The sequence below is a fragment of the Eumetopias jubatus genome, unplaced genomic scaffold, assembly GCF_037043125.1.
Source record: "Eumetopias jubatus isolate StellerSeaLion01/CBP00866 unplaced genomic scaffold, mEumJub1_p1.0 scaffold_8, whole genome shotgun sequence".
Classification (NCBI taxonomy): domain Eukaryota; kingdom Metazoa; phylum Chordata; class Mammalia; order Carnivora; family Otariidae; genus Eumetopias; species Eumetopias jubatus.
In genome coordinates, this window is record NW_028274814.1 from 28,641,575 (window position 1) to 28,655,358 (window position 13,784).

Here is a 13,784-nt window from a genome sequence, read left to right on the forward strand (position 1 = left end):
CACCTCTGTGACTGTGTGGAAGTCAGGGCACATGCAGGACTGGCAAGAGAACGTATCCTCTCCTTCAACAGATAGTAGTAGGCATCTGCTTTGTACCAGCAGAGCTGTAATTCTGGGATCAAGGGAGGTCATGGTTCTTTTCCGACCAATGGTGGGAAAGCCCGTTTGTCTGATGGATGAGCTCTCTGCCGGTGCGCGCGTGCCCGGGCATCCCCGCTTCGCCCGCGGGCCACTCTGTTGCTGCACCTGCTGCATTGTCCTCTGGCTCAGTGTCCGTTCTCTCTCTCTTTCAGACATCATTCAGTCGGGGTTTCACGAAGAACATGAAACTTGAAGCCGTCAACCCCAGGAACCCAGGAGAGCTCTGCGTGGCCTCTGTTGTCAGTGTGAAGGGGAGGCTGATGTGGCTTCACCTGGAAGGTACGCTGGGTTCACAGCCGTCCTGGAGAGCTTACGGTCCGTCTGGAAATGGCAGGGTACACGTGGTGCTTCTCCAAAATAACCCCTTCTGCTTTCTTTTCATTTAAACAGATCTTAAATTATTCAGTGTTCTTAAATAAGCGAAACTAATCAAATACAAATTTGTTCAGAGGCTCTCATCTTAACTAATAATTTCATGAAATGAGATACTGGTGTGATAATTATGTTTGGAACACAGTGGTCTTTTTACATCTATGATTATAAAAGCTAATGCCACAATTAAATTAATACGAGTCACTAAAACTGGTATTTGAGGTCTTGGTTATTATGAGGATAAAATTATATATTTGCATTTTAATGTGAATAACACCCTTTACTTTGGTTTCTTCCGTAGATGTTTAATTTTACCTTGAAATAGTCACTGGAGATGACTTTCTCCCCAAATATATATATTATACACAAGATTTGTTTGTTTAATGATGTTTAAACTCTCCTTTATAGCTCCTTTTTTTTAATAATTGTGCAGATAATTCAGAGAACATTATACTTTATAAGCGGAACCATGATGAGATTTTACATTGAGATAGAACACTGTATTTTTATATGTTATATTTTCAAGTGAGAAAGAATTAAGTCTCATCTGTAAGATTTTCCCATTTTTCCGTGATCTAAATTTTTTGGGTTTGTTTGTTTATCTTCATGACATTCATTAATTATTTTAAATGTATATGAAAAAACAAGACTAGTTATAAATAATAAAGTTAGCTCTCTTGGCCCATATTTTAGTCATCCTGGCATGCTCCTACCACCATTGGAACGGAAAGTTTGCAAGGTCATAGAAGTGCTAATCTCATCATCCTGTCTCTTTAGTAAGCAAGTGTAAGAAGCATCAAAAGTTCTTTTTTTTCTTGTTATGTTAGTCATCATACAGTACTGAGCTGATAATCTCGATCTCATAAATCTTGTAGTCCAAATGAGTGGGAAGGGTAGAGAACAGTGATTGTAGGTGAACATCATCTGTGTCATTAATTCCTAGAAAACTAGTTGAAAACATTACTGTGGTTTAGGATTTCAAGATCAATCAGTTTCAAAATAAAAGGAAATTCATCAAAAGTTGACTGGGGCATTTTCAAGTAAAATGGCCTCCAGCGGGAATTAGCCAAAAAGTAGACGCAGGCATGATGGTGATATTTCTGCGGCCACGGGAATAGAACATGACCTTATTTTCACTACTACATGTGACGTTGAATCAACTGCTCTTGGAAACAAAGATCCCTCCTGTGATTTTGAATCCCTGCATTAAACCTGCTGCCTAATACTGTGCTAAGCCGTGTTGCAAGATTGGGGTCTTGCTTGGCGTTATTAATTTGAAAACAAAAATGGTAGAGTTCAAAGCCCATGTTTCATCATTATGATTTAGCCCATTACCATTAAAGTTCTTTGACAGTCATTATTTATTTAGCAGTTTGTACTTCCAGAGTGCTTTACCGCTGTTAGTTACCTAACAGAGACAACAGTAAGAGCATCCTGATTTTTATAGATGGAGAAACGAAGCTAGCTAAGCTGTGAAGGTATGCCTAAGGTCAGTTTCCTTGTCCTCAGCATCTTTGTTGGTTAACTCATCAGACCCCACAGCTTTCCAATTCTTAAAAAGAATGAGAAGCAGCAACATTTAGCATATATTGAACATTTTTTAGTGTATATTAACATTATAGAAATACTGTTTTTATAGCAAAGAGATGTAAGGCAGCTCACATCAGCTCTTATTGTCCAGAGTGCTTTCTTACCCTGTAGCAGTGAAATCAGCATTAGAGAGCAGATCAGAAAATAGATGGTCTATTTTTTTCCAGACCTGACACACTAAAAAAAAAAAAAAAAATTTTTTTTTTTTTTTGATAAACAGTTTGATGCATATTATCTACCTGGAATTCATGGTCAAAATCATGTGTTTGATCAAAAAAGTAAAATCCCATTTTGTTTCTTTGTTCTTATTTGAATTTTGGGGGTTTTGGGTTTTGTTCTGTTCGGGGCCTTCCTGAGTATTATTTTTCAAGTCACAACGAGCTTAGTGGCAGTGATTTCTCATTGTTTCACAGTTTTACGTATGTAGTGTTTTCTGTCCTCCGTCCTGGGAATAAATGCTGGAGATGTGCCATGGGCACTTTGTGGCTGTTAAATTATTTATATGATGATGGTGATTCTGATTATAGACCATTTATTTACTTGACACTGTAAATGTAGAAAGTACTTCATAACAATTTATTAGTTATTTTTATGCATTAAATTGATTTCAAGTATTTTTCAGCACATGGCTAATTGACCACTTTTAGGTAATTAAAATGATCATTTTTAATCTACTAGTTGACTTCTCTTGAAACCAGTTAAGTATCTGTAAAAGAGCTGATGTCGAAGAGTGGGCAGTGAACGAAATAGATGCGATTGAGGCGGTATTATTTTAGACGCATATTTGAGAAGAATTGCAGGCTCCCACAGACCGCTGATGGTTAGCAAGTGCAATTTATGATGATGGGATTTTTGTGTTTTAGAGAGGACATTGTAATGCTTTCTCTCTTGTGTTAATACTCTGCTCAAGGTGATAATATCTACAATTATAAGCATTAGCCAGCCATGTAGTGTGAGTTGCTCTCCGTGGTAATGCCTCCAACATTGCAGCTCTGTGCTCATGCGTCTTCAGCCCCACACGCCACGTCACTTTACGTGCCTTCCAGATCATTGTCTCCCGGGATAGGGTGGGGGTCTTCCACCCGTCCTCAGGGTGCCCCACGCCCTTCCACCTGTCCTCCCCATGCTTCCGTTCCCTTCCTGAGAGGGCTTACATCTTTGCCTTCCTTGGCTTCTCTTACCCCGTTATTATTAATATTTTCCTCCTGTTCAGAAGAGATGTGATAAGCTCCATATTCCTGAATATATTACTTTTAGTCTTTTGGCTGAGGCAGAAATTTCTTTTATGCCATAAAAGGGACGGCGACCAGCAGGCTTCATTTCTGCAAAGTTATTTAACTCTTTTAAGGGATGCCACTACAGAAATTTTTGAAGAGAGCTCTGGAAGGGGACGCCAAAACCCGGTTTTGCCATTGGGAGTGCTGTTACACGTGGAAACGGGCAGGGGACTCTAGGCTGGCGTTCTTGTGCTTTGAGTGTAGGGAGGGAGGGAGGCCCTGTAGGAGTTCTTACCCACTGCTTTCAGTTCTGTTTGTTCTAAAAACAAACATGCAGAAGACCAAAAAGCAAAGATGACCCAGAATCTTCAGGTCTGTGGAGAAGTATCAGAATCTTTTTTAAAAGATTTATTCATTTATTTGTTTGAGAGTGGGAGGGAAAGAGAATGAGCAGGAGGGGCAGAGGGAGAGGGAGAATCTCAAGCAGACACCCCGCTGAGTGGCGAGCCCATCGCGGGGCTTGATCTCACGACCCTAGGATCACGACCTGAGCTGAAACCAAGAGTCAGCTGCTTAACTGATTGCACCACCCAGGCCCCCCAAGAAGTATCGAAATCTTAAGAACAGAGAGCTTTAGTCAAACCCAAATTAGGCTGTACCAGTGTCTCCTGATCCTTATTTTTTGCTGCTCTCTGAAATGAAATCCAGAGAAAATAAAATCTTTCCACACTCAGTCCCGGAGAAACATATATGTCAGTGTCAGTCTGTGAGTCTGTGCCATGTATAGCTCTGGGCGGTAGCTTCCTAGAGTTCAGCAATCCCCTCCTGTCACTGCGAGCTTCACATCCCACATCGACAAGCACGTTATATGCAGGGCTCCCCGATTTCCGCCGACGAGAGCTGTCCGGAACAGCCTGCGACTCTCGAAGTCTGAACCTCCTGTAGAATTTCAGCGGAGGAATTTGAACACAAGATGCAGTGACAGTTCAAGGATGAGTGTGAGCTCTCCTTCTCCCTTCTTGAGGAATGCGTGTACTTTGGAATGGCCCAGTGACATTTCCTGATTTATCTGATTTTCTCTTGGTTCCTTAGCTGTGGCGAGGTCAGCCTGCCTCTGCTGTTTTCCTGTCTTCCATTTGCTCTAAGTGTTAGGCCAGTGTCCTGAGCCAGGGCACCTGGGTTGTTAGGAGTGACAACCGGAAGGTGCAGACCCTTCATGTCGGGCGCGTGGACTTCCGCATGAGCCTGTTTGCTACTTTTGTGGTTTCCCTGTCCCGGTGCTTCTTATCACTTTTGTGGTTTCTCTGCTTCCTGTTTTCTAGAGAGTAAACCCCCAGCTGCCTGCCTGGGGGGAGGCATCACCTGGCTGTGCACAGTCAGCGAGGGGTTAGTGGTGGAAATGCTTCTTAGGGAGACTTGGGATCATCCGCCTCTCCTCCATTCCAGCCCAGCATCCTTTGCCTCTCAAAGGCTCCTAGTCTGTCTGCCCCGTGTCGGCACAGGGCCTAGAGGCTGTATTGGCTTGCTTCTTGCCTCCCTTGTCCTCTCACGTTGTAGAGATCTAATGAATGAGCATGTGAGCAAAACCGTGAATGAATGAGATAACATGCTAAGTAAGGTTAATGAGGTTTCTCGCTTGAGCCCCTCCATGGCAAAATTGATTCCATGAGGCATAGGGATGAGGGCCCAAACCAGGTGGGCATGGAGACTTATTTAATGGAGGGCTTAGGTGGTTCCTGTACCAGATTCCTGGAAAATTCAGTCTGTTTTGGACCAAGTGATTTTACTAGAACTGAGAATGTGCTGACCGTTCCTAGAATGGTCCCAGTTCCACAACAAAGTTTTACGTTTGTGATGAGACAGGCCCCTTTGAGATTCTGATGAAGGCATCCGACACTCAGGAAAATGCACTTGCACACGTATGCAATTTTTGATGCAACTTCAGACCATCCATGGACCCTCTCAAAACCATTCTTGGATGGGCCTCCTTGGAATTCATGGGCCCCAGATTGGAACCCCTGCAGGAGACCTTCTCAGGACATATTAATGTTAGTTCTGTTTTGTCCATGGTGTGGCTTCTAGCCATGGGTGGCTTCTTTGTTTTAAGTTAAATTATAATTTCAGTTCCTCATTTGGGCTATCTGCAGTCAGGCGCTCACTAGTCACATAAGGCTAGTGGCTACTGTTTTGGACAGCACAGTTATAGGACATCTGTATCCTTACAGAAGGGTCTTTTGGGCAGCCCTGTTTTAGATGCTCCGCTCGAGTAAGAAGTGAGCCCCTCAGGCCTGTCGAGGCTCAGAACTCAGATTTTCTTGGGGCGTGGGGGCAGTAAAATGCAATCTTCTCTGATGAGTAGTTCAGCGCCAAGCTGTACATTTCATTTATCATCCAGGGGAAATGAGATTTTGGGACTCCGAAAACTTAGAAACTAGACGGCAAGGCTGTCTGCTCCGAGGTCGGCCAAGAAGCACAGCGTTTCGAGCAGGACGGGATTGGGCCTGGAAACGAGGTGCCTCCACCATCACCGAGAAGCCTCTTCACATCAAGGGCACCTTGGCATCTCCCGAGGGCAGGAAGCTTTAATCGCTGCTGGTCTGCCACGGGCTTCAACCACGCAGCGTGTGAGGTTACAGTGGTACCGTTGCAGCCTCTCTAGCGACCCTTAAAGCTTAAGAACAGAAATGGAAGTATGGAGTCTAGCTGTTAACAGCTGTCGCGGCCTCGCCTGCCGGCTCTGATAACCGCGGGAAGATCGCCCCCGCCTCCTGCTGTCCTCCGCGCTCCCGTGGGTGGGTAACCGCTGGTGGAGCCTGCTTTGTCTCTGGGATCTGTGGTGCAGGACAGTCTGGGAGTTTTGTTTCTCAGCTCCCTGTCCCCTCTTGGCAGGCAGGAAGGTGGGAACTGGCGCCCAGAGCCAGTCAGCCATAACCAGCATTCTCTTTCTCTACCTCGTCATAAAAGAAAACCTGGTTTTGTGACAAATAGAATATACAAGATCTGAGATCACATAATGACACGATGGAGGTGTATTCTTTTCGTGGAGGTAGCTGGTAAACCGTTTATCACTTTTATTTTTTTACTTCTGTTTATTTTTTTAATTTAATTTAATTTTATTATGTTAATGTTAATCACCATACATTACATCATTAGTTCTTGATGTAGTGTTCCATGATTTCTTGTTCGCGTATAACACCCAGTGCTCCATGCAGTACGTGCCCTCCTTAATACCCATCACCAGGCTAACCCATCACCCCACCCCCCTCCCCTCTAGAACCCTCACTTTGTTTCCTGGAGTCCACAGTCTCTCATGGTTCGTCTCCCCCTCCGACTTCCCCCCCTTCATTTTTCCCTTCCTTCACGTAATGTCCTCCCTGCTATTCTTTATGTTCCACAAATAAGTGAAATAATAAGATAATTGACTTTCTCTGCTTGACTTACTTCACTTAGCATCATTTCCTCCAGTCCCATCCATGTGGATGTAAAAGTTGGGTATTCATCCTTTCTGATGGCTGAGTCGTATTCCATTGTATATATGGACCACCTCTTCTTTATCCATTCGTCTGTTGAAGGGCATCTCGGCTCCTTCCACAGTTTGGCTATTGCGGACATTGCTGCTATGAACATTGGGGTGCATATGGCCCTTCCTTTCACTACATCTGTATCTTTGGGGTAAATACCCAGGAGTGCGATTGCTGGGTCATAGGGTGGCTCTGTTTTTAATTTTCTGAGGCACCTCCACACTGTTTCCCAGAGTGGCTGCACCGGCTTGCATTCCCACCAACAGTGTAGGAGGGTTCCCCTTTCTCCACAACCTCGCCAACATCTGTTGTTTCTTGCCTTGTCCATTTTTGCCATTCCAACTGGTGTAAGTCGTTTATCACTTTTAAACAAAGCAGTGATGCGAGACACGCCTTGTTCACTCTGCTCCCGTTTGGGCCAGCAGCCAAGCGTCCGCGCGTCCGTGGGGCGATGGTGCACTTGCTGGATGGCTGGCGCCTCTCCTGGGACAGGTGTCCTGCCCTTTCTACGCACGAGTAGTGACTGCCTCCCCATCTCCAGTCCTCCTCACACTCCTGCTTCCTGTTCCTCTTGCTACGAAGGTTGATATAGATTCCCCATCTCTGGCTTTGGTTGGTTGTTTTTTACTTATGATGCTTCTTCTAGTGAGTTTCCCCACAGTCACTGATGACCCCCCATCTGTAAGTGGTCCCCACCCCTTTTCCTGCTTGCAGCATTTGTCCTACATTGACCCCTCCTCAGGGCCTTGCCTCCATCTCTTTTCCAGAGTACCGGGCCAGGCAGGTTTCTCCTCCCCACAGACTCTTCCTTCAGTGAGCATTCCTGGCTTTCCTTGGCTCAGCTTCCCTCACATGTAAAGTCAGAGCTCCCCGGAGGGCTTTTCTTCCCGAGTGCCGGGGTGACATCTTGTCTCTCTGTGGCTGCAGGAGCCGTTCCATGCCCACGACTCCGGCACTCGCGGCAGACCCGCACACAGCTCCCAGTGCTAGCTGCCGGCATAGCATCCCCACGCAGACACCGGCGTCCCCCAACCAGATGTCACTGTTGTTAGCCCGACGTTTGCCGGCTCGAGTTTCCCTGTGACCCCCGTGAGAAGCCAGCACGTGGCCACCCGCAGCCATGACCGGGGCATCCCCTCAGCGTGCAGTGCCCCTGCCCAGCTCGGTCTTCGAGTGTCCCGGCTGCCCTCTGTCCCAGGTCTTCATCCCTTCATCCTACAGTTCTCCCCTCGCTGCTGCTCTGTCCGCCCTCACAGGGCCCTGAGTTCACTTCGTAAGCTTGCAGCCATTGCCTTCCTGCTCATTCTCGGTTTGTCCGTATGTCTCCCGGAGTCAGGACTCCTGTTCCACCACGTGCATTCGGCAGCCCCCTCCTGACACTATGTCCGTCCGCTTCCTAGATGTGTGATCTTGAGTACTTTCTGGGTTTGAAACCTCTTTTCTTACTTGTACAACTGTATAAAATATATATAATCGTGGATCCTGCTTTGCAGGATGGTGGTGGAGATTGGCGGAGGGAATTGGCATCTGTGAAGTCTATGGTTTACTAAGAGCTTAGGAAGAGGAGGTGGCTGATGAGCACATGGAAAGGCAGCCCCTTGTCACATCAGCTCTGCCTCCCTGCCCAGAGCCTGCGCTCCATCAGAACAGAGCACTCACTGTAATCATCCTGATACTGTCATTTGCATCATGAGCCATTATACAGGGCTCTGCTCCTGTCTTTGCCTATCACATAGCACAATATTTGGACGAGAGTTCATGTGCACTTTGCTCGCTAAATGCTTGCTTGAATAGGTAAGAGGAATAAATCAAATTTTGTGTTTCTGAACAAGAAAGTGATTTAAGATACAGCAGTCCCTTAAGAACTCCTAGCTGATTCTTTGAAAGAATTAATAAGATCGATAAACCCCTAGCCATACTTATCAAAAAGAAAAAAGACCCAAATTAATAAAATTATGAATGAAAGAGGAGAGATCATGACCAACACGAAGGAAATACAGACAATTTTAAGAACATATTATGAGCGACTATATGCCAACAAATTGGGCAATCTGGAAGAAATGGATGCATTCCTGGACACATACAAACTACCAAAACTGAAAGAGGAAGAAATAGAAAACCTGAACAGATCCATAGCCAGCAAGGAAATTGAAGCAGTCATCAAAAATATCCCAACAAAATAGAGTCCAGGGCCCGATGGCTTTGCAGGGGAATTCTACCAAACATTTAAAGAAGAATTAGTACCTATTCTTCTGAAGCTGTTTCAAAAAACAGAAATGGAAAGAAAACTTGCAGACTCGTTCTCTGAGGCCAGCATTACCTTGATCCCCAAACCAGACAAAGACACTACCAAAAAGGAGAATTACAGACTAATATCCCTGATGAACATGGATGCCAAAATTTTCACCAAGATACTAGCTAATAGGATCCAACAGTACATTAAGAGGATTATTCACCACGACCAAGTGGGATTTATTTATCCCTGGGCTGCAAGGTTGGTTCAACATCCACAAATCAATCAGTGGGATACATCACATTAATAAAAGAAAGGGCAAGAACCTATGATCCTCTCAGTTGATGCAGAAAAAGCATTTGACAAAGTACAGCATCCTTTCCTGATTAAAACTCTTCACAGTGTAGGAATAGAGGGAACACACCTCAATATCATAAAAGGCACCTGCGAAAAGCCCACAGCGAATAGCCTTCTCAATGGGAAAAACAGAGCTTTTCCTCTAAGGTCAGGAACAGGACAGGGATGCCCACTGTCACCACTGTTGTTCAACATAGTGCTGGAAGTCCTAGCCTCGGCAGTCAGACAACAGAAAGAAATAAAAGGCATTTAAGTTGGCAAAGAAGAAATCAAACTCTCACTCTTCGCAGATGACATGATACTTTACGTGAAAAACCCAAAAGACACCCCCCCCCCAAAAGTGCTAGAACTCATAGGGGAATTCAGCAACGTGGCAGGATATAAAATTGATGCACAGAAATCAGTTGCATTTCTATACACTAACAATGAGACAGAAGAAAGAGAAACTAAGGAATCGATCCCATTTACAATTGTACCTCAAACTATAAGATACCTAGGAATAAACCTAACCAAAGAGGTAAAGGATCTGTACTCTGAAAACTACAGAATACTTATGAAAGAAATTAAGGAAGACACAAAGAAATGGAAAAGCATTCCATGCTCATGGATTGGAAGAATAAATATTGTTAGAGCAGAGAAGTCTACGCATTCAGCGCAATCCCTATCAAAATACCTTTGATATTTTTCACAGAGCTGGAAGAAATAATCCTAAAAATTGTATGGAACAGAATAGACCCCGAATAACCAGGGGAATGTCGGAAAAGAAAACCAAATCTGGTGGCATCACATTTCCAGACTTCCAGCTCTATTATAAAGCTGTCATCATCAAGACAGTATGGTAGTGGCACAAAAACAGACACATAGATCAATGGAACAGCATAGAGAGCCCAGAAACGGACTCACAACATCATGGTCAACTAATCTTCAACAAAGCAGGAAAGAATATCCAATGGAAAAAGGACAGTCTCTTCAACAAATGGTGTTGGGAAAATTGGAAAGCCACATGCAGAAGAATGAAACTGGACCATTTCCTTACACCACACACAAAGATAAAACTTAAAATGATGAAAGACCTAAACGTGAGATAGGAATCCATCAAAATCCTAGAGGAGAACACAGGCAGCAACCTCTTCGACCTCAGCCGCAGCAACTTCTTCCTAGAAACATCCCCAGAGGCAAGGGAAGCCAGGGCAAAAATGAACTACTGGGATTTCGTCAAGATAAAAAACTTTTGCACAGCAAAAGAAAGAGTCCACAAAACCAAAAGACAACCGACAGAATGGGAGAGGATATTTTCAAATGACATATCAGATAAAGGGCTAGTAGCCAAAATCTATAAAAAACTTATCAAACTCAATACCCAAAGAGCAAATAATCCAGTCAGGAAATGGGCAGAAGACATGAACAGACATTTCTGCACAGAAGACATCCAAACGGCCAACAGACACATGAAAAAGTGCTCAACATCACTCAGCATCAGGAAAATCCAAATCAAAACCTCAATGAGATACCACCTCACACCCGTCAGAATGGCTAAAATTAACAAGTCAGGAAACGACAGACGTTGGCGGGGATGTGGAGAAAGGGGAACCCTCCTACACTGTTGGTGGGAATGCAAGCTGGTGCAACCACTCTGGAAAACAGTATGGAGGTTCCTCAAACAGTTGAAAATAGAGCTACCGTATGACCCAGCAATTGCACTACTGGGTATTTACCCCAAAGATACAAATGTAGGGATCCGAAAGGGCATATGCACCCCAATGTTCATAGCAGCAATGTCCACAATAGCCAAACGTGGAAGGAGCCCAGATGCCCATCGACAGATGAATGGATAAGGAAGATGTGGTCCATATTACTCAGCCATCAGAAAGGATGAATACCTACCATTTACACTGACGTGGGTGGAACTGGGGGGGATTTTGTTGAGGGAAATAAGTCAATCAGAGAAAGACAATTATCATATGGTTTCACTCATATGTGGAATAGAAGAAACAGTACAGATGATCATAGGGAAGGGAGGAAAAATTGGGAAGAAGTCAGAGAGGGAGACAAACCATGACTCTTAATTCTAGGGAACAAACTGAGGGTTGTTGGAGGGGTGAGGGGTGGAGGGATGGGGTAACTGGGTGATGGGCATTGAGGGCACATGATGTGATGAGCACTGGGTGTTATATTATATGCAACTGATGAATCACTGACCTCTACCTGTGAAACTAAGGATGTACTCTATGGTGGCTAATTGAATCTAAAAATAAAAAAAATAAAAACAAAAATCTGCTATCTTGCCAGCTGAATTTTGAGCCGGTGAGATATTTTATGCATGTAAGCTAACATTCAAAACCTCTTTGGCTGTTTTTTTCCTATGCTTGGTTCAGTTCCAATAAACTACCCTCTACATCATCATCTCCGGGAGTCCTATTAAAATGCACCTTCCTCAGACCTAGAGCATCTGAGTCCCAAGGAGGGTCTGGAAGTTTGCATTTTATTTTATTTTATTTTATTTTATTTATTTATTTATTTTAAAGATTTTATTTATTTATTTGACAGAGGGAGAGAGCATAAGCAGGGGGAGCAGCAGAGGGAGAAGGGAGAAGCAGGCTCCCTGTTAGCAGGGAGCCTGATGTGGGGCTTGATCCCAGGACCCTGGGATCATGACCTGAGCCGAAGGCAGATGCTTAACCATCTGAGCCACCCAGGTGCTTCATGGGAGTCTGCATTTTATCATCACCCTCCCCAGATGATTCTTCTGTGTGCTAGGGTTTGTAAAGGTCTCTAAGATCTAATGGGCAGGGTGTGGCATTCTTCTTTGTGCTAGGGTTTGTAAAGGTCTCTAAGATCTAATGGACAAGGCATCTAAAGGAACTCCTGTTGAGGTGACCTCTTATAGATAGGACACCAGGTGCGGAAAACTGCCCCTTAAGCCTTTCTGTAATTTGTGGAAAAGTCAGGTTGGTTAATAAGCATTTCGCAGAGACTTGCAAAAATCAAACAAGGGAAAATGCAAATGTGAAAGTAATTATATTTCAAGCCAGTGTGGGTGGTTTTAAAATCTTAAAAGGAGGTATGGCCTGCATGAGACAATTTTGGGAGAAGCTGCTTCAGCAAATCAGGGGCTGAGAGCAATGTTTCCTGAACATTAAAGAGGGTGGTCGGGAGAGTGGGAACTGTCTGTGGGCACAGGCTTTTAATCCTCCCAGATCTGTTTTGTGCCCAGAGCTGATGCTCGATTAGACGGGTCCTTGGTGATCAGCAACAGAACTGGGCCGGCTGTCTTGGGCAAAATGCGAATTTGGGGGGGAAGGCTTTTGAGGAGGGGTCTGGGGGATCGCCTCTCCAGAGGCTTTGCTGCAGGAACCCACGCAGGGTTTGGGCTTTAGAGCTGCCGTTGTGATGGATGTGACTTCCGACTGACTACCTTTCTGTTGTCATTTGCCCGCAGAGAGGGCAGATCTGGCTCCTTCCCCTTTGTGGGAGGCGCTGGTAGCTGCCTCATCCGGGAAGTTCTGCAGGAGGGAAGTGGGGCCTGAACAGGAAGGGGATAGATGGTAAGCAGACCCAGCCAGCCCAAACCCAAGCCAGAAGCAAAAACAAAGAAAGAAAGGAGAAGACCACCTGCAGCGCCTCTAGAGTTAGATTATTTAGGGTCAAATCCTGGATCCGTCACTTGCTCTTTGATCTTCTTCTGTGCCTCAGGTTACTCATCTGTAAAATGGGGATGTATCTGGTCCCGATCCCTTGTAAGGATTAAACATCTGGGCAAGTGTCGGGCCCAATGTCAGGGCTTGCGTGTGCTCGCAGTCCTGTGAGCGTCTCTCTCTGCGCACACACCTTGGATAGCATTTCTGTTGTTTTCCTTCAGGCTGCCTGTTTCCTATCACGTCTTGATCTGGCCGCCCACAGTTTTGCCTGTCTCTTTGTTCCTTGGGAATTGGGCCCCACAGCTGATGAAGGGACATGACAGTCTGGTTTTGTAGATGGGCCTCTGCAGATGGAAGGAGCCGGACGGATGGCCCCCAGGGTTTCCGGCGCCCAGTCTCGCTCCCAGATCACCGGTCACTTTCTCTCCTGTGGGGCCTTATCTTTCCATCGCGTGCTCGAGCCCGTCCCAATTGGCTGTGGCCTTTGACTTTTAATGAGGGTACTGAGCAAGGCTAACCTGCCTCTTGCCTTTGTTCCCTTCCCACCTCTTAATGGAGGTGTGGGGCTCGTTCCGACTCTCTTCCCAAAGCCTCTGCCTTTCAGAGGGCAGGTAGAGCTTCGTGGAAGGAAGGGCATCTGATGAGAGGATGACGCAGTCTCAGGGTATGGCACATGGCAGAAGTATTTTAAGGTTCCAAAGTGACGCTTACAGAT

The 13,784-nt window shown here is 45.1% G+C and overlaps 1 protein-coding gene across 3 annotated transcripts in view; it reads left to right on the forward strand.

Moving 5' to 3' along the window:
- The window catches only part of SFMBT2 (Scm like with four mbt domains 2), a 230,431-nt gene that overhangs the window by 165,485 nt on the left and 51,162 nt on the right, over positions 1–13,784 (forward strand). For all 3 annotated transcript variants that reach the window (XM_088025816.1, XM_088025815.1, XM_028114618.2), the window contains exon 11: positions 294–420. In XM_088025816.1, coding sequence (XP_087881942.1) covers positions 294–420 — 127 coding nt within the window. The remainder of the gene's footprint in view (positions 1–293; positions 421–13,784) is intronic.